Source organism: Carya illinoinensis, chromosome 4 (genome assembly GCF_018687715.1).
Source record: "Carya illinoinensis cultivar Pawnee chromosome 4, C.illinoinensisPawnee_v1, whole genome shotgun sequence".
In the NCBI taxonomy this organism is placed as follows: domain Eukaryota; kingdom Viridiplantae; phylum Streptophyta; class Magnoliopsida; order Fagales; family Juglandaceae; genus Carya; species Carya illinoinensis.
Window position 1 is genome coordinate 2,134,264 of NC_056755.1, and position 19,014 is coordinate 2,153,277.

Genomic DNA, 19,014 nt, shown 5'->3' on the forward strand with positions numbered 1-19,014 from the left:
AAAAAATTTACAAATTGACGTAATTTGTAAATTAAGATATCCTAATAAAAAAAATATTTGTAATCGTGAATTGTGTAACCGTCGTGCGTAATTGTAGAGAAGACACTTTTCGTCCTACAACAAGACTCAATCAGCAGATCGGGCCTATTTCTCTATAGTCTTTAATGGAGCCTAGTTCGTTTTACTTGGGCAAGTTGGGTTCAGGCCCGAACCCCATGATGCGAAAACAGCAAGCCATTCTTACAGTACGCAAATACTAAAGAGTTCCAGGCTCAAGCCCCATAATGCGAAAAGTGCAGGCCATTCTTACAGTAGGCAAATACTAGAAAAATCATTACTTTTCCCTTGCAGATAAGATGTCTCTACACTAAGGAGAGGCCCATGTGGATCATCAACGAGATTAATTTACGCTTCAAACTAAAACAAAAAAACAAAAAAAAAATTACCCTTTGTTTTCATATTAACCACGGTGGTTTAGGAATGGTTTAGTTGTATAAAACTAAATTTTATCTCATATTATCTTATATACTCAATTCAAAAATACGATGTATAGTTATTTTTATGTATTTTTTGTACATTTTATTAATGTGATTGACTACCTCACATTTTTTAATATAAAATAATTATTTTGATCAATTATATTAATAGTGTACAAAGTAATACGCAAAAATGACTGTATATAATCTAACTAGGAACGAAAATTGAAAATATTTTAGTACGGAATAAAACTAAACCTTGTAGCTTGCATATAATTATTCTTTCAAGAATCAAAACCCACTGGAAGTTACATTCTCTTCGTATCTTTACACCAATGGTATATGAAGACAAGAAGAAAGGTTTTAAAATCCAAAAGGGATTATGTTATTGCAGACACATATATGCCCCGCAGACGACAAACTAGCAAGCTGCGCAAACCACAAGCACGTACGGTTTCACTGGTACTGGCTTGCCAATTTACCCTCCTTCACAATGTAGTTTTGTGCAGGAAAGTCTTCACCCTTGAAGTACCTCTCAAGCATATCCTTAACTCCAGCAGCATATCGTAGCTGCAATAAATTCCTCCATCACAACAAGTTCGAGATCTATGGAGGAAATTGAACAAAGAAATGGAAACTCGGAAAAATCGAAAGAGAACGAGACAGTAGTAGTACCTGTGCATCGATGGTGGTACCAGAAATATGAGGGGTCATAGCATTGTTTGGCATGTAACGCCATGGATGGTCCTTTGGAGATGGTTGCGGGTACCAAACATCGCCACCATAACCTGGAGAATCATAAAACAAAACAAACCCATTTCTCAATCATAGGAGATTGACAAAAATCCCATTCTTTTACCAATTTTTGACATATTAGATGTCCTTGGTGAATATGGTTTCACGGCATCAGAAACCATAAAGACGAAAAAGAAAAGGGAAAGAATTGCTTGTGCTAGATAGTTTTCTTCCTCTATATATAGGATTTTACCTCCAATTTGTCCACTATTGCAAGCATCAGCAACTGCTTGTGTGTCCATGATTGCTCCTCGAGCGTTGTTAACAATCAAAACTCCCTTCTTACACTTCGCAATCCTATCTTTGTCGAACAACCCTCTGAGTCACAAGATCAAAATTCCCATAAATTTGATTTTTGGTGTATAATCCTATATAGTGATAGAGCTGGTATTTGAATTTAAAACATGATATTATTCAACAGCAGAAGGATTAAATAAGCTGCAAATTTAAAGGAGCCCCCCTTCAAGAGATTCAATATACCTTGTCTTGTCAGTGAGGGGCATATTGATGACAATTATGTCACATTTGGGAAGCATTGCATCCAGATCCTCCTCAAACTTTGCCCCGATCTGCTTCTCCAGTTCAGGGTCCATCTTGAGACGATCATGATAAAGGAGATTACAGTTAAAAGGCTTCAGACGTTGAAGTAAAAGTCTCCCAATCCGTCCAGCACCAACAGTTCCAACTGTCTTTCCCTCCAGATCATAAGCCCTGTGAGCAATAGCCGCAACGTTCCATTCCCCACTAATAGCCTGATGGTGTCCAGGTAAGAAGTTCCGGACAAGAACGAGAATCCTCAACATCTCATCTTCTGCAACAGAGACGGTGTTGCTTCCAGTAATCTCTGCAACTGTTAATCCAGCAGCAGCAGCAGCATTCAAATCAATATGATCAGAGCCGATCCCAGCAGTGAGAAGAAGCTGCAAATTCTTGGCCTTTTTTATCCTTTCTGCCGTAACGTAGGCCGGGTGGAAGGGGGTAGAAATGAGGACGTGGAGATCCGGAATGTGTTTCTCAAGCTCTGCGGTATATAAGGGTACACGCGCAAATTCAAAGGAAGTCAAAATATGAAGAACAATAGCAATGTTCAAAACAAACGCCAATTCTATAGTTCTCGTTATGATTCAACAAAGTAAAGGTTATTTTTGTAACAATGATTCATAGATATAATATCAGACAATATTTAAACTTACCACAGTTTGGTCCTTCTTTGTCATCGGTGACGATGTACTGGTGACCTCGTGATTCGAGCCACTCACGAATGCCCAAAGCTCCCTCCACACAACCCACAAAATTGGGATTCATGGCAGCATACTCATTGGCCTTGTAAAACACACCCACGATTTTCTTGCTTCCAGCAGAAGCCTGTTCATATACGTTAACAGAGACACATCACCGGTACATCACAAAACATGCAACTTGTACCAAGTTAAGCTTTGTTACAAAGCGTTCCATATGGAAGACCGATAAACAGCTCAAAATCAGAGCTTGGATACCCTTATGAGATCGTTTCTCTGTAATTTTTTTTTTATTTTTTTATTTTTTTGTGTACATCTGCTACGATTTGTTAATTTATTTGGACATGATCTGATACATTCAGTTAATGATGATAACTAGACATTTGTGCATTGGGGGTCCGGTCGGGAATTAGTAATTCAATATATAGTTGATCCATAAATATAGCCCATGAGAGCAGCGAATAAGCTTTATTTCTGTCTTCTTTTTTGGGTGCATGTTGGCACTTCACTAGCTCGCTAGCACAAATATAGCAGGTATCTAAGATTCTAAACCAATACTTGCAACATATATTAGTAATGTCTTATCAATAACATATAAGAGAAGTGTGAAGAAAAGGCACTGATCAAGGATGTAAGTTTTGTATTGTAGGGAATATATCCAGCCCAAGGCTATAAAACTTGCTCGTGTAGTCTTCTTTCAAACAATTCATGGTAACTATGATTATAAATATAAATAAATTTGAAACCGAAAGGGAATTAATCTTACATGCAGGTGCCTACTGAAAGTGGAAGAAAGTGGTGTATTCCCAGAAGAAGCAAAAGTCTTAAGCGCAGAAATAGCAGCACGACTCATACCCATCTCGATCAGATCACACTCTAGATGACTCTGTTTTTGGGGAGAAAAAGGAGCCCCTGGCTAGCTTTATACAAGAAAACCCCCTTGTCAATACCAACTTTTTGGCTGTTGGGCTTTGTCTCAATTAGTCGAAACTGCCCTTACTTCTTCACCACCTAATATTATCCAAGCATGCATGAAAGCATATTTAATTATTCATCCTTTCCCTTCATGAATTAGTATTTCTTTTTTAGTAATGCTAGATGCTATCTTGGAGTATTCAATTTTTTTAAAAAAGAATAAGGTCCATTATTAAAAAATTAAATTTTTTTATGCGAATCTCGTATTTATTCAATATTTTCAAAAATATTATGTAGCGCTTTCGCACTCCACGATTGTAAATAGAATTTTTTATTTTTTTAGAAAAATATTATATTTATAAAAAGATTTTATAATAATAAATTCATAAATTGACATAATTTCATGTGATACGTTAGATTTATTTTATAATCTAATATATCATATTAAATCATGTCAGTTTATGAATTTATTTTTATAAAATTTATCTGTGGATAAAATAGATGGAAAATGCAATGTAATATAAACTCTAATCATATTTTTATCTTGCGGTGTTGAAGAGAAATCATATCTCAATTCTTAAATTTATTATTTTAAAAATAAAAATAAAATTGATTATTGATATAAAATGACATGAAAACATAACATTCAGCCAACTTTTTTATACACAGAAATGGGCAATTATGACTTGTCTTGTGTTCTCGTGTGTTATGCTTGTCCTTTTCCTCTGTAGCCATGGCCCATGATGGTGTGCGATTGATCAACAAAATAAAGCCATGTGGATCCAAGGCGCCGCCGCCCCCTAAATCATTTAAATTATTCTCTCCCTTTCCATCTTCTTCGAATGATTTGAGACAACTTTTGTCTTCAAGCCTGTTATGAGTATAAAGAAATGAAATAATTTTAGGTAAAAATTAAAATTATTATTATTATTATTATTTTAAAATTATAAAAATTATAAAAATTAAATTATTTATTATATTTTATGTAAAAATTTAAAAAATTTATAATGATGAAATGAATTGCTTTCCGAATCTAAACAATAAAAAAAAAATGAAATGACAATAATAGAGTACGCTAGTGATATATAAATTTTTTGAAAAGAAAAAATAAATATGAATTTATTTGGTTAGCAAGGTGTTTTAAAGTATTCTCATATATTTTTATATATTTCCTTCCTAAATATCACTAAAATATAAAATACTTTCGATTTCAAATTTTTAATTTTTTTCAGATAATTAATACCTATTCTTTATAATTTTTTCAAACTTTCAAACAAAATACAAAAATTAATACAATTTTTTTTTCAATTTTAACAACAAAAATAATATTAAAAAGTAATATTCAAATAATTTTTAGTTTTATAATATATTTATTTAACTTTTTCTCTCATATTTTACGAGATTCAATAAAATATTTTTATTCAAATTATTTCACTACTATTTATAAATATTTTAAGACTGTGTTAGGATAATTGAGAGATCAAATCAATTCATTATTATTCAATATTGTACTTTTTACTATTATTTAACATTTTATGATTTTTTATATTACATTTTTATTACTTTTCACATATCATTTTTAATCACCTTCCTACCCAAATGTAGCCGTGTACAACCTAGTCCTAAAACTTTCCTTCACCCTATTTTGAGTCACCTTTAACATCTTCATTGCTCCCACCTGCTTTCTCTTTTCAAAACGACCAAAACTTTAGAATTTGGATATGCTAAATTTCGATTGCAGACAAAAAAATTAAATGTTATCCGAATATTTTTAATTTATTTTTTTTTATTTTTTTACTTTCAATGGCATCGTGTATCATTAATTTGCCACTTATATTAATATAAAAAATATATATCATAAATGTAATTCCAGAGACAAAAAGACATTGCGTAAAAATATTTATTTTAATTATTATAAGTTTAGTTCCTCCCTTATAATCCCCTTAAGATTAATTAATTTGTGACTCCGTACTCACTATATATATGGGATATCCTTATCTTATATATATGTGGACTCGTCACTCACATCTCCCTTGTGTTAGGATCTCAATATAAGGCATACTTGTAAAGTTTGCTGATAAGATCTGCTTCGAGTCACTTGGGTCAGGTTTGCTTGTTAAAAGAAGATAATATTTCATTTATCAGATAGTAAACAAATTAATGTAAATCGAATAAACATCCTTACATCAAAATATTCACAATCATCAAAATATCTTACAATATCCCCACAAAAAAAAAAAAAAAAACACTCAACAAATCTTTCTTTCCTTCATATATATTCATATAGTGAGAGAAATTTTATATAAAAATTTTATGTGCTGTTACTTTTAAATACTGTTTTGTGCATTCTATTAATGTGATTAATTGTGTATTAAAATAAAATTGATACAACTAATTATATTATAGTGAAGTGCGTAGAGAATACATAAAAGTAACTTTACGTAATATTACTTAACTTTATATAGTGATGAGAATAAAAATATTTTATAAAAATAAATACATAAATTGACATAATTTTATATAACATACTATATATATTTTATAATTTAATATAATATTATAAATTTAATTTTATAAAATTATTTTACGACAGAACATATCTCTTAAGATTGCATTAAGATACATTTTTGCGCAGCACGAAGGCTGCTACACCACGATTATTTAATTAAATTACACTACGTGACGAAGGGCCACTCGAATTGTGGGTTGTCGTTCCATTTAAGAATCGAACTCGTGCAAATTATAATTTGTCTTCCACCTTAATTATAAAATAAAAGTCTTGTTTATGCATGGCTTCTTGTCGTGTCCAAGGGGTAGTGAAACTTTTGGATACCCACCAATTCGCCGCCTCGAGTTGACACCTACTGGCTGCCGGTGTGCAGTCGACTGAAAGACAGACAAGCACAGTATCGGAGGTGGACGTGTAAAAATTCTTTTTCATTGGATAAAGGGGCTGGCCCCCTTGGCCCTTGCAAGATTCACGTGGTGGAGATGGGTCGTCTTTGTTTCTTTTGTCAACTTAAAAAACAATAATGGTTACCCGCCTAAAGTGCAGGTTGTATTATTACGATCAAAAGCTGTTGTGGCTACAGCTGACGTGAACCGGCCCCAGTGCAATCTAACGTGCAGTTGTATCGGTTGAGCCCATGTTGGTTCGATAGAGTTTCATATAGTCACTGTTTATGAGTACCAGCAACCCGAATTAAGGTGAGGTTATGGCAGTATTTATAGATGTACAGGAAGTTCAGCTAAAACACCACGGAAAATTTATCATTAAGGAAATTCTCAAGTATTCATTACGGTCTTAGTGTAGACTTAACAAATTACAGATTGGATAATAGATGCAATGGTCAGAAATACAAGAATACTACTTCGAAACTTCAAAAGATGGAAGACAGTCAAATTAAATATATCAATCTCACAATTAATATGTGTATTCTATTGCACAATGTTTATTAGATTTTCATAACGAGAAAGATTCACCTGTAAATTAGAATGTCATTTCAAATTATATATAGTAAGGATTGTTTTATTAATGAAGTTCAACTTGCTAAAAATAGAAAGAAATAAAGAAAATAGACTCGAGGAATTTAAGAGGAAAGTGAAAGACTAATTGAGCTTTACATCTTCATTTTCTTTTCTGTATTGCAATCCTTAGTCAAAAATTACTCTCCAGACCACGTAGGGCCATGGGGACTCAATAAAAGACACCATCGACCCAAGCCTACACTTTATGACTCAAGCTTTAATGAAAATTCAACAAAAAATCACAACGAGTTATTATCAAGTTGCGTCATCAAATGAACCGCAACAAAATAAAATCAGACTCCATACAAAAAGTCCAACAAGAGTGACGCTACATCTTGTTGTTTGAGCTACTTAACTAGAAATTTCACTTTCTTATTTCAACGATCTTTAATTAGAGACAGCGGATCGAAGCAGAAATTATGGAGAGGCATCTTAAACCGGACTGATTTTCCTCCTAATAGTGTGTCCCATACTAATACTAAAATACCAAAAACATAATCAGAACTTCGACCACGAGCAACCAAATTGACATGAAAAACTCAATGTGATCTCAAATTCTACACAGTACTTATACTCCCTTTCTCCCGTAGGAGGCCTTAATATGCCTTCATTCGTGTTTGTGATGGCCAAATTGGACATCACAAGGAACCCCCATCACCAATAAATAACACATTCATATATGATAACTAGAGAAGTATTTCATTTCAATTTTCCCATTATTCTTATTTTTACTCTTTTTTAAAAACTATTATACTCTCATAAGAATCGTGATCATAAAATGGTTTAATTCATTTTGAGAGAGTGCCCGTAGATTTTCTACATTTAATCCCACGTCAACAACTCTTTGAAAGTCTATCTAGATTCCTCCATATGTTTGATATTTAAAAAAAATAAAGAAAAATAATTCAACATCTATTTTATCCAACCAATTCTACTACATACAAGCATTGTGCATACCGTTGATAATCAACTTGATATGGCATTTCGCCACTTCAACGCTTATGTTATTATTTTTTTTTTTAAAGAAATGAGGAAGAAGAAAGCGTAGACGGCAAAACCCTCTCAAGAGTCCAAATGTCTAATTTAGAACACAAAACCAAGTTGATTACTTCATAGAGACAGCAAATGAGTAAATTCATTACTGCATAGATTGCCCTTTTTTGTGTTTTCCCATTTGGAATAAAAAGCAAAATTCATCCTTTATACTGTTATGCTGGTTATATTTAGAAAATTTTAGTTGTAAGTACAATTATATATTAATATGCATACTAATTTAATGTAATTAGTTAAAAAGTAAATTTTATTAAAAATAATGTTAATTTAAATTTTAAATATAAAAAAATTAATATTAATATATAAATTAATACATAATTTTATTTATACGTAACAAAATTCGTCGTGAGTTGATTAATACTACTCACTTCGAATACTAATTTAATGTAATTAGTTAAAAAGTAAATTTTATTAAAAATAATATTAATTTAAATTTTAAATATAAAAAAATTAATATTAATATATAAATTAATACATAATTTTATTTATATGTAACAAAATTCGTCGTGAGTTGATTAATACTGCTCACTTCGAGTTGACACCTACTGGGGAGTGGAGGGGCATTCGATCATTTTCCAATCGAACATGGAGATAATCCTACGGTGGAGGGATAAAATTATCCCAGGTAGCATAGAAGTGTTTACAACCTTCAAGAATTATGTAACGCAAGTGAGTCTGTTATGAAAAATATAAATGATTAAATTTATTTATTCTTACGAGGGATTAAGAATTCGAATCTTAATTTTATATTTTATTTATTTAATTAAATATTTTACGTATTAGATTCTACAAGATTATCGTTTGTGCCTTTTGTAACAAAAACAACAGGAATTGTTCATAAAAATAGTAACCGAATAATTATTAGCTAAAAATCAAAACATATTGATGATACATCAGACAAAGAATATCACTAATTTCTGAAGAAAAACCTCTATTTTCACAATTGGGCTTTGCAACAATACATACTTCAATCATATATGCGCTGGTATGGACTGTGGATTAGACCTGTAATACAACATCGTGGAAACTTGAGGCCTGATCGTGTTCCTGAATCTTGCTAATTTTCTTTAGAAAGGCCCAAAAGTACGATGCACGCATTTACTTCCTCGGCCTCAGCCTGTTTGTGCTATAACCAAGTCTGAACTTGGAATCCTACTAGTACCCTATTTAAGCAGCTGAATGTTACATTTGGATCTTGATCTATAGCATGAGTTTTGTGAGCATCATTTAAGATGAGTTTAAATATATTTGAATGTTAAGATAAGTTTAAATAATTTTACAGAAAGTTGAAAAAAGTTGTGAGTCTCGTATGTAAAGAAATATTAAATTAAAAAATATTATAAATCTCATGTGTAAAAAGATATTGAGTTGAGAGATGTTTAATAATTTAAGAATTGTATGTTTGGATATTGGGCCAAGTTAAAATTTGAACTCATATGAGTTGAAATGAGCCAATGTTCCAAACAAAGCCTAAGACTTTTGGTTCTAATCCTAACAATTATATATAATATAGGACTCGGTATTGGTGACCTTCAGTTTTTGGGTCATTTAACTAATGTCCTGAGCTCCAAGCATTCCCAATTAATGAACCAATAATATATTGATCTTTTTGGCATCGCTTTGACTTGGTTGATTTCATATTTGCTCTTGTTTAGTCGTTTTGGCATGCTACTATGTATCGCTAATATCATACTCCCAACTTCCCAAGGTGGTTAATATTTTGACAAGAATTGGGTTTACAAGGGACTACTATTATCGCAGAAAATACAAGTTATCGTCCTTTTAATTATCATTGAAGTAATTTCAAATAAATGATGACATATAATGCCTTTGCATGATGTTATTCCAATCTTTAGAACGCATGCATCTACCCTCTCTTGCAAGTTGCCTTACTGCGAAGCGCACGAAGATCATTGCAGATTATATAATTAACAGCAGAAGATTAGTTTGGTCATATTTCATAACATGACAAATTGTATAGGATGGACATTATCTTCGTTTTGGGTCATTTTAAAGACCAATATTAAACTAGATTTGGCCCACATTTGTGGCAAATGAGCTGGAAAGCCGCTTTCTCACTTAATAGCTGTGGTCGGTTAAGACAGCGACTGTTTGAAAGTAACATTTTTGCATTGCATTTGGGCCTCCGCCTGGCATGACATCCTAGCTCATCCCTCCCACACCATATGCATGCTACGTACGCGCCGATGCATTTGCGTGAAAACTACAACATGAAGCATCAGTCTCATTTTTTATGTGTTTGGTTTCAGAATCGAAGATTCGAACGATGAGAAGTCAAACTTTTCCATCGAACACGTCTCGCGCTTCAGTTGATTGCAATATTTGTCCTACATATGTTACCCTTGCTAGCAAGTTAAGTGTTGAAGGCCGACAAGTTTTTTAAATTGAGAATTCAATTTCCCTTGGACGTTCAGCTTTTGGTGCTGGGAAGAAATAAGAATGGATTCGTGTGAGAGTGAAAAAACTGCCGAGTCCTCGTTCTGCAGCCCTGCCTCAGTATACTCAAACCAAGAAATGGACAAAGACAAAGAAGCAGCAGCAGAAGAAGAAGAAGTAGAAGAAAAGCATACCCAGTATATGAAAAAAGCAGAACAAAAACCAGAAGAAGAACAGGAAGCACAAGAAAAGCATGCCATCTCAGACCCATCAGCACCCACCACCCGCTCTCCACCTCCTCAATCCCACCGATACCACAAACCCTCATCGGCACCATTGGATTCATCGTCACCGTCTTCGCTTTCCTCCAATCATTCCTCCCACAGTCATGAACTCAAACGCACGACCGCACCCGCTCCGGATACCCCACCGGTAGTCGTGGCGAACCAGTCGTTCTGGACCAACACGGTGGTGCTGGACAAGGTGGACCCAGGAGCCCAAGATCGCTTCAGCATCGTTAGAGAAGTTGAGGCTAGTAATAGCCGTGGTGGTAGTACTGATGGCGGTGGTGGTAGCCGAAGATTGAGACCAAATCTGTCGATTCTGAAGAGGGTAAGAAGGGAAAACATGGTGAAGAAGACGTTGTTGTGGTTAAGGATTTCTGCGTTCGTGTTTTGCTTGATCTCTTTTTCGGTTATGGCGGCTGACAAGAATCAGGGTTGGGCTCTCGATTCTTTCCAACGATACAAAGAGTTCAGGTAAGTCATGTGTCTGCTCGTCATTAATTTTTTATGAGGTTTGTAATTTGAGTCGACTATATTTTTATTAAAATGTGATTGCAGGTACTGTATGGCTGTGAATGTGGTAGGGTCTGCATATTCAGGGCTGCAAGCATATGATCTGGTCAACTATTTCAGCAACGGGAAACACATAGTCTGGCACCATCTCCGGTTTTACTTGGATTTCTCTATGGATCAGGCAAGTCTTTGTTTGGACTCCATTATTGTACCTAACCTTGGGCTGATATTTTTGTGTACATCCTGTTTTGGACAAGTTCTCTTTTAAGTTATTACATAAATTGAAGGTCGATTGATAGACAAATCACACATGCAGTGATCTGTATAATATTTATTACTTGTTTAATGCGCAACAGTAAATATTGTAAGGACTATCCTTATCTTTCTCAATTAAAAACTCCAAATTCAAATAACAACTGAGGAAATACTTTTCCTCTATTTTGGCGTTAGTCTTTGGATTATTAATTTAAAAAAAGTAATGTGACTTATTATTTAAATTTCCATTATTGTCTTGTCATCTTATCTCATCGTCATATGATATTAGATGATTAGAAATTTATTATTATATCTTATTTATGAATTTACTATCTAATGTCATGATAGTAAGAGGATAATGAGAAAATAGATAATAAATAAATTTAAAAAAAAAAAAAAACAGGGATCAAATTAAAGGTAGACACGAGATAGACTTGGGAATAAATATGAATTAATGACAATTAGGATACTGGGACCACAGCTTGAAAAAAGCTGGTGTATTTGGCCCATGGAGCCATGGAGGATGTGGACTCATTGATTTTCACATCCCACGACTACCTAGTTTTTAAGCCACTCCATGTTAGCCATATGGTCACGCGGAGAATTTGCCCAATTCCCTCGAGTCTTGGACCCCGTTGATTTGACTTTTCTCGTCCATCTTTTTGCCACGTTTTATCTGCCTTTTACCATGGTAATGTTACCCCTGCTTTCTCATATTTCAGTTTCTCTGTTTTAGAATTCTCTCTTGGAAGAAAGTAACCTCTATCTAAAGAAAAGAAATGGTAGGATTTACAGCAAAAACCCAGTATTGCTTTTATATGGAGAAAATTAAGATACCAATCCAATTGTGAATGTGACATAATTGTTGGCTCTTTAGCTTCAAGAACTCATAAAGTCTATGCAGCATGTCATTTTCTGGTGTAACTCATATATGATATATCAAAGGGAGAAAATTAGCAGGCCTCTTTATCCATTCAAGATCTCTTATCATTCTTTCTTCTTGTGGGTTGGGGCCTGAGTTGAAGATCTGTTATAAGGATTTATACATATATATACCTATATATGTGTGTGTGTATATATAGGTGTTATAATAGAGTGTGTTCATATGTCTTCATTCCAAGGACACTGTACTGATCTGCATAGCAAAATGCTGGGCTTCTTGTTTGCGATGGCAGGTGTTGACTTACCTTCTGATATCGGCCTCATCAGCAGCTGCCACCAGAGTTTATGACTGGCAATCGAACTGGGGTAAAGACAAGTTTCCTGAAATGGCAAGTGCATCCGTAGGATTGTCCTTTGTTGCATTTGGGGCCTTTGCCGTAAGCTCTCTCTTTTCTGGTTATACCCTCTTTAAAACCCCATAGTTAAATTAATACAAATGCCGGCCATATCAGAAGATGATGGGGAAGTCTTTAAGTTTTAGATAATCTGTTCCCTTCCTCAAGTTCTAGCAATGATAAATTGTTGAAAATAGAAATCGAAATGCTTTACAGTTACAGTGTTGTGTGAAAATAGGTTCGTGTGTTTCTCTTGAACCATGGATGCTTATCATGGCATTAGATATAAATCTATTTCTGTTTGAAAGCTCTGCTTTCTGATCTAATTCTGATTTTGTGTTAATCATGGAATTTGGGAAGTTAGAAAATTCATAGAAATCACAGCAAATAAGCTTTACATGGCGGCAAGATTGGACTATGGAACTTAATAAGAGAATAAATTATAACTTATGTCTCAAACTTGAGAGCTAAGTGACAACACAATACAGGCAATTTGAAAAGAGTAAAAATGTAATTTCTCCCAATAATTTAGTGCAACTGCCTAACCACCCTTGTTTGGATGTTGAAATATATGCATGCCTTGACCGAGTGAGTTGAAAATTTGTTTTATCCCTTCGATTTTTCTGCAATTAACACATTCGCTTGTTCCAAATTTTAACATGAGAGAATCCACTTTCACCACAAAAGCATGATCTCGTAAATCTATTAAGATAATAAAGATAGATATGTCATGTTGCATCGAAGCTGATTTTAAGATATTGATTCTTGTAGTCTCTCTCTAGACAATAGTCTCAGGTCTCGCTTGGAGAATAAGACAATAAGACGAGATGATAAATTTATAAATAAGAGTGATATAGCTTGTGAATAGTTGTCAAAAGATTTGAGTTAGAATATGTTATTAAGTTATGAATGATATTTGCAGTTATAGAGTGCGCAAGCGTCGCACACTTCTTTTTAAAAAAGTGAGTAAATATGAAATCTATATTCTTTTTCAAAATGAGTGTGTGACGCCTGTACAACTAATGATTGTATCTATCATTACTTAAAGTATTTTTGTTTAAGAATTTAAAAAAATTGAATTATTTTTTGTGTTTTGTTTGAAAGTTTGATAATATTATAATGATTAGGTAATTTTTTTCCTTATCAAATATGTGGTGTATAGATGATGGGTAGAAGAACTCAATTAATTTAAGAGGTATAAAATTAAAAATAAATATAATATATAATGTATGATAAAAAGAAAAACTCAAAATTTATTCGGGCACCTATATATACAGCACGATTAATTTTAAGAAAATTTTATGTGCAGTCATTTTCGCGGACTCTTTTGTGCACTCCAGTGATATGATTGCTTGTGTATTAAAAAAAATTAATCCAACCAATCATATCAGTGGAGTGCGCAGAAAGTGTACAAAAATGACTATATGTAGCATTACTCTTAATTTTATATACGTGTCTCTTCCTTTAAGCCTTGAAATCCGGACAAAAAAGTAAAAAGGAAATCTTATTTTCTGTTGAACGACAAACTTGAGTGCACTGCATCTCGTCCCACATTCCGGAGAATTGAGCCCGGTGATAGGTTAGTGGGCCCAGCCGACCAAATTAATGAAAAAGAAGCCGCTACATGGGCTATTTTAAGGCCCGAACGACAAGAAAAGAAATGTCATTCCCAGAGGATAACGTATGCACCTAAGCCGCATGTTATTTGAGAGGGAAAAAATAAAAAAAAAGTCCTGGCTAGAAAACAACTGCGAAAATGCGTCTTTTATCTAAAGATAACACAAAATATAAACGACCGAAAAAGGATGTCGCAGAGACATGCTCTTGAAGAGGCACCACACGACAGAAAAAACAAAGGAATATTGTTTATGTCGTTAATGGATGGTAGAAAACAAGGGCACTTGTTATTGATAGATTATTTTCGTACTTAGAGCACAAAATCAGCAATTACTTGATTCTTGTAATTACCTCGTAATTCTTGTAATTAGTATATCATTTCCTTACATGCATAGTTTCCATAAATAGCCTAGCACAGTGTAGCTATGTATATGTAACGATTCTTAGTGTAAAAGTAAGATTTCTGAAATAAAGATTTGAACATTTTCTAAATTTGACATGGTATCAGCCTAACCGATCCCCTCCCTCCATGGCTTCCCCCTCCAACCCTCCTCTCTCTCCTTACATTCTTCATCCTTCAGATTCTCCTAGCCTTATTCTAGTCACCGGTCTCCTTACAGGAGATAACTTTCCCAAATGGCAAAAAGCCATGACCCGAGCTCTAAATGCCAAAAACAAACTCAGTTTTGTTGATGGCTCTCTTCCTCCACCCAAACCCACCTCACCCGATTACACCCAATGGAATCAAACCAAGGACATGGTCCTTACATGGCTTCTAAATTCCATCAGCTCAGCTATAGCCAATTCCCTTGAATTTCACACCGACCCTCGTGAGGTATGGCTCGACCTCCAGTCCCGTTTCTGTCATGGGAACAATGCCCGTATATACCATCTCAAACGTGAACTCTCATCTCTACACCAACACACCCATTTTATTCATGAGTATTACAACCAAATTAAACAAATTTGGGATGAACTTAACCATCTACAAAAGAGCACTGACCTCACATGCAAGCCGCCACTCGTGTTCTTCGTTATATTAAAAGCAGTCCAGGCCAGGGTATTTTTTTCTCTTCCTCCAACGATTTGCATATTACTGCTTACATTGATTCAGATTGGGCCAGCTGCCCCACCACTCGCCGCTGCACCGCCGACTACTTCATCCAGCTCGAATCCAGCCCTATTTCCTGGCGTACAAAGAAACAGACGACAGTAACTCGTTCTTCTGCTGAAGCTGAATATCGTGTCATGGCCGTTACCACTTGCGAACTCACTTGGCTGAAACAACTCCTCACTGATCTCGGCATTCTTCATCCCGAGCCTTTCGGCTTACATTGTGACAACCAATCAGCTCTCCACATTGCTCACAATCCTGTATTTCATGGACGCACCAAACATATTGAGATTGATTGTCACTTCGTTCGTGATAAAATCCGATCTGGTCTCCTTACCGCTGTCCATACCTCCTCTAATGAGCAAGTTGCCGACATCTTCACCAAAGCCTTAGGCCGGGACCTCTTCCACCATTTTCTCTGCAAGTTGGGCATTACGGATCTCCATGCGCCAACTTGAGGGGGCGTATTGACAGATTATTTCCATACTTAGAGCACAAAATCAGCAATTACTTGATTCTTGTAATTACCCCGTAATTCTTGTAATTAGTATATCATTTCCTTACATGCATAGTTTCCATAAATAGCCTAGCACAGTGTAGCTATATATATGTAACGATTCTTAGTGTAAAAGTAGATAAGATTTGAACATTTTCTAAATTTGACACTTGTAAAATGCACTACTAAACAAATATGCCTGCCTAGAATGTCAAAAGGCTCAGAGCTAGTAAAGGATTCATCGACGATTTATTTGAATAAGGGAAATACTCTAGCTACAAAGAGACTACATAAAAATAATCTTACAAACTGACGTAGCTTGATGTGGTTCGTCATATTATAAAGTAAATCTAACGAATTAGATGAAACTATATCAGTTTGTGAGATTGTTTTGTATAATTTTTTTATGGATATAGCAATACTATTTAAATAAACTACTGCACGCATGCATACAACATAAATTCGGTTTCATATATAGTACAGTAGTATTAATTTCATGACTAGCTAGCATATTTTGGAAATACAAGATATAGATATCGATAGATATCTATATTCCCATTTTATTCTTATTTCTAGTAGTAATGCATTGAGCAATTATAAGTACTTGGTCATGTGCCATCGATCATTCTAATTTATTTATAAGGCTGGACTCTGCATGAGTTGATCAATAAGCTGCAGTAGTAGTACTATCCCTGGAATCCAAGCACCAACAATAGTAATCAGACCTCGAGATTTCCAGCATTTGTTGTGGGGTCATCCTTTCAAGCTCAGTTTGCCTCCACGATGGAAAGGTATTTCGATTTTGTGGGTCAGAAACCAGAGGATACTCTATTTTATGAGCTTGGGATCTCATTCTAGTGTAAAGCCTCATTGTTGCTACACAATCCTCGTAAGGATCTTGTATGCCAGTTTGAATGTCATATCTGTAAATGGAAGCAGCCTCCTCATGATGATCATCACTCTGCTCTTTAAATGCACATTTATTTGACAAGAAAAGAGGAAAAGTGTACTTACCCAAGATATGCTTGTGTTAAATACTTGAGTGAGTTGCTGAGCTTGCTTGTTTTCATCAAAGGAGGATATTTTGAAGTATCCCTGTATTTATTCGACCATTCATTAATTTTAAATCCAAATGATATTTCTCAACATGATGGGTACTTGGTGTTATAAATTCAAATTATAATCTCTGGTCATCCAAGAGTAGTACTACTAATGGAAATAAATTAAGAAGAAAATAATTAATCGATGGAGATATTTTCATTTATATACATTTTTCAGTTTTGAGTGATCTTGTACCTATAAGTATGGCTTTCTCAAATTAATTACCTGATCATAACTGCTGGATATTCAATCTGCAAACGGGCAAGGTCATGATCCAAACAATGACCCACAAGAATCCTGGCGTTTCCACCTTTGGGTCGAATCTTCCACATCGGTTCCCCATTGCAGAGGAAGTCTTGAATCTTCCTCTGTGCTTGCCTAAGTGGCATTGCATCCCGTAAATGTTCTGGTCTAATGCCTGTTGTTTCATACCTATAAGTTTCAAAGAAGTTAATCTGGTGCATTACTAATCTTTTTTTCCCCTCTTCCAGTTCTACATAAAAATAGTTAGAAAATCACTGAAAGCTTTATTATCATGTAGAGTACGTATCCTACCTATAGTTTGTGACTGGAATCGGTGGCTTGACATAAGTATGGAAAATTATGTTTTCAGATTCATCAATCAAGCAGACCCTTGCACACAGATCTAGGGAGCCATCACTGCCACCGCCAACCATTTTGCAAGCCAGTGCAACTACTTGTGGCCCTCTTGTACCGCCATTATCGATAGTCAAATTGTCACGAATGCCCAGGTTAGCCAAGCGTGCGAGTAGCCCCTGGAAAAAGATATGTTCATACGTGATCTAACAGTTGAAAGAAGAAAAAATGGAGAAAAACTTGACCTATGATTACAGACTATATTAGGAATTGTAAGTTCATTTATATATATATATATATATATATATAAATTAAAAATTAAAAAAAAAAAACTGAAATTTGAAGCTCTAGTTGAGGATTAATACAGCACTAAGGCTCGAGAATTGGCATCTCTCTTGGTGATTCCATCGAGCATTAGAGCTATCAAGGATAGCTAAACAGAACCTGCATCCTCGGATGTTGAAAATGTTTTTACACTCTTGTTTTGGCAATGGCCCTGAAAGAAGCAAATTATGTCTCAATTTATTGATCATGGAAGTAAGTTCCTGGAACTTATGCTAAGCTATATAATTTTGGAGTTCAATTACCTATAAGATGCTCTCTGAGAGATTCAAAGGACCTGCAGTGTTTCTTACAGATTCCACAAATAGGTTCATGAACCGAATGATATGAGGTCCTCATGTGCTCCACGAGGTGCTCAATTTTGTTGAATTGTCTGAAGCATGCTGCACACTTGTTCCTGTTTACAATAGTCACCAAATTAGCATAAAATAAAACAATCATGCATTTCAATATTTGATATATATAAAAAAGGTTACTTTGTAATCTCTATATCTTAGGTATAATCTAAGTTCAATATAAATAATTCAGTGTGCGTGAGTGTGTGAAAGATGTGGGTGAGGAAGAACCTGAGAGTTTCTGATGACTCATTTCTGCTGTCCATGATAAGAGTTGCAAAAAATTAGTGGTTTCTACTGAAGAGAAGATCGAAGAATGTGGGCTTGTGGAAAACACGGTAAGGATGGGAAGGTATTTATATTACTGGCCGGGGAAGAAAGTTGCCTACAACTTGAGAGTAAGAATCATTCCTTAATAATGTTGCCTGAATTTTGGAGTTTTCTCTCCCTCCAGAAGTTGATGTTTCATCATCCTATCATTGAAAACACATTCGTAGTAATCCAGATGTTAGGGGTCCACCATTCAACCAGAATATTTCTCTTGCTACCTGATCATTCTGCTCCCTCTCTCTCTCTCTCTCTCTGCATGAGCTAAGATGCCTACAACTTTTCATTTCATGGCTTCTGCTAAGATGAATTATGCACTAGTAATTTTCTTATTCTCGCAAGAACAGTAGTCAC

The 19,014-nt window shown here is 34.7% G+C and overlaps 3 protein-coding genes across 3 annotated transcripts; 1 reads left to right on the forward strand and 2 right to left on the reverse strand.

The window, feature by feature from the left end:
• Window positions 1-723: 723 nt before the first annotated feature.
• Window positions 724-3,434, reverse strand: LOC122306842 (formate dehydrogenase, mitochondrial-like). The gene is made up of 6 exons (XM_043119362.1): window positions 3,276-3,434; window positions 2,465-2,636; window positions 1,752-2,292; window positions 1,465-1,589; window positions 1,152-1,264; window positions 724-1,046 (listed from the first exon to the last, which is right to left on the reverse strand). Exons 1-6 carry the CDS (start codon window positions 3,366-3,368, stop codon window positions 933-935), a joined length of 1,158 nt encoding a protein of 385 aa, XP_042975296.1. The 5' UTR covers window positions 3,369-3,434; the 3' UTR covers window positions 724-932.
• Window positions 3,435-10,175: 6,741 nt separating this feature from the next.
• On the forward strand, window positions 10,176-13,057 carry LOC122308055 (CASP-like protein 4A3). Its single transcript, XM_043121214.1, has 3 exons — window positions 10,176-11,160; window positions 11,245-11,380; window positions 12,630-13,057. Exons 1-3 carry the CDS (start codon window positions 10,466-10,468, stop codon window positions 12,816-12,818), a joined length of 1,020 nt encoding a protein of 339 aa, XP_042977148.1. The 5' UTR covers window positions 10,176-10,465; the 3' UTR covers window positions 12,819-13,057.
• A 3,347-nt stretch (window positions 13,058-16,404) lies between these two features.
• LOC122308054 (RNA exonuclease 4-like) lies at window positions 16,405-18,721 on the reverse strand. The gene is made up of 7 exons (XM_043121213.1): window positions 18,565-18,721; window positions 18,244-18,395; window positions 18,022-18,152; window positions 17,615-17,835; window positions 17,285-17,491; window positions 16,973-17,053; window positions 16,405-16,881 (listed from the first exon to the last, which is right to left on the reverse strand). The coding sequence occupies exons 1-7, from the start codon at window positions 18,597-18,599 to the stop codon at window positions 16,623-16,625; spliced, it is 1,086 nt and encodes a 361-aa protein (XP_042977147.1). The 5' UTR covers window positions 18,600-18,721; the 3' UTR covers window positions 16,405-16,622.
• Window positions 18,722-19,014: the final 293 nt, after the last annotated feature.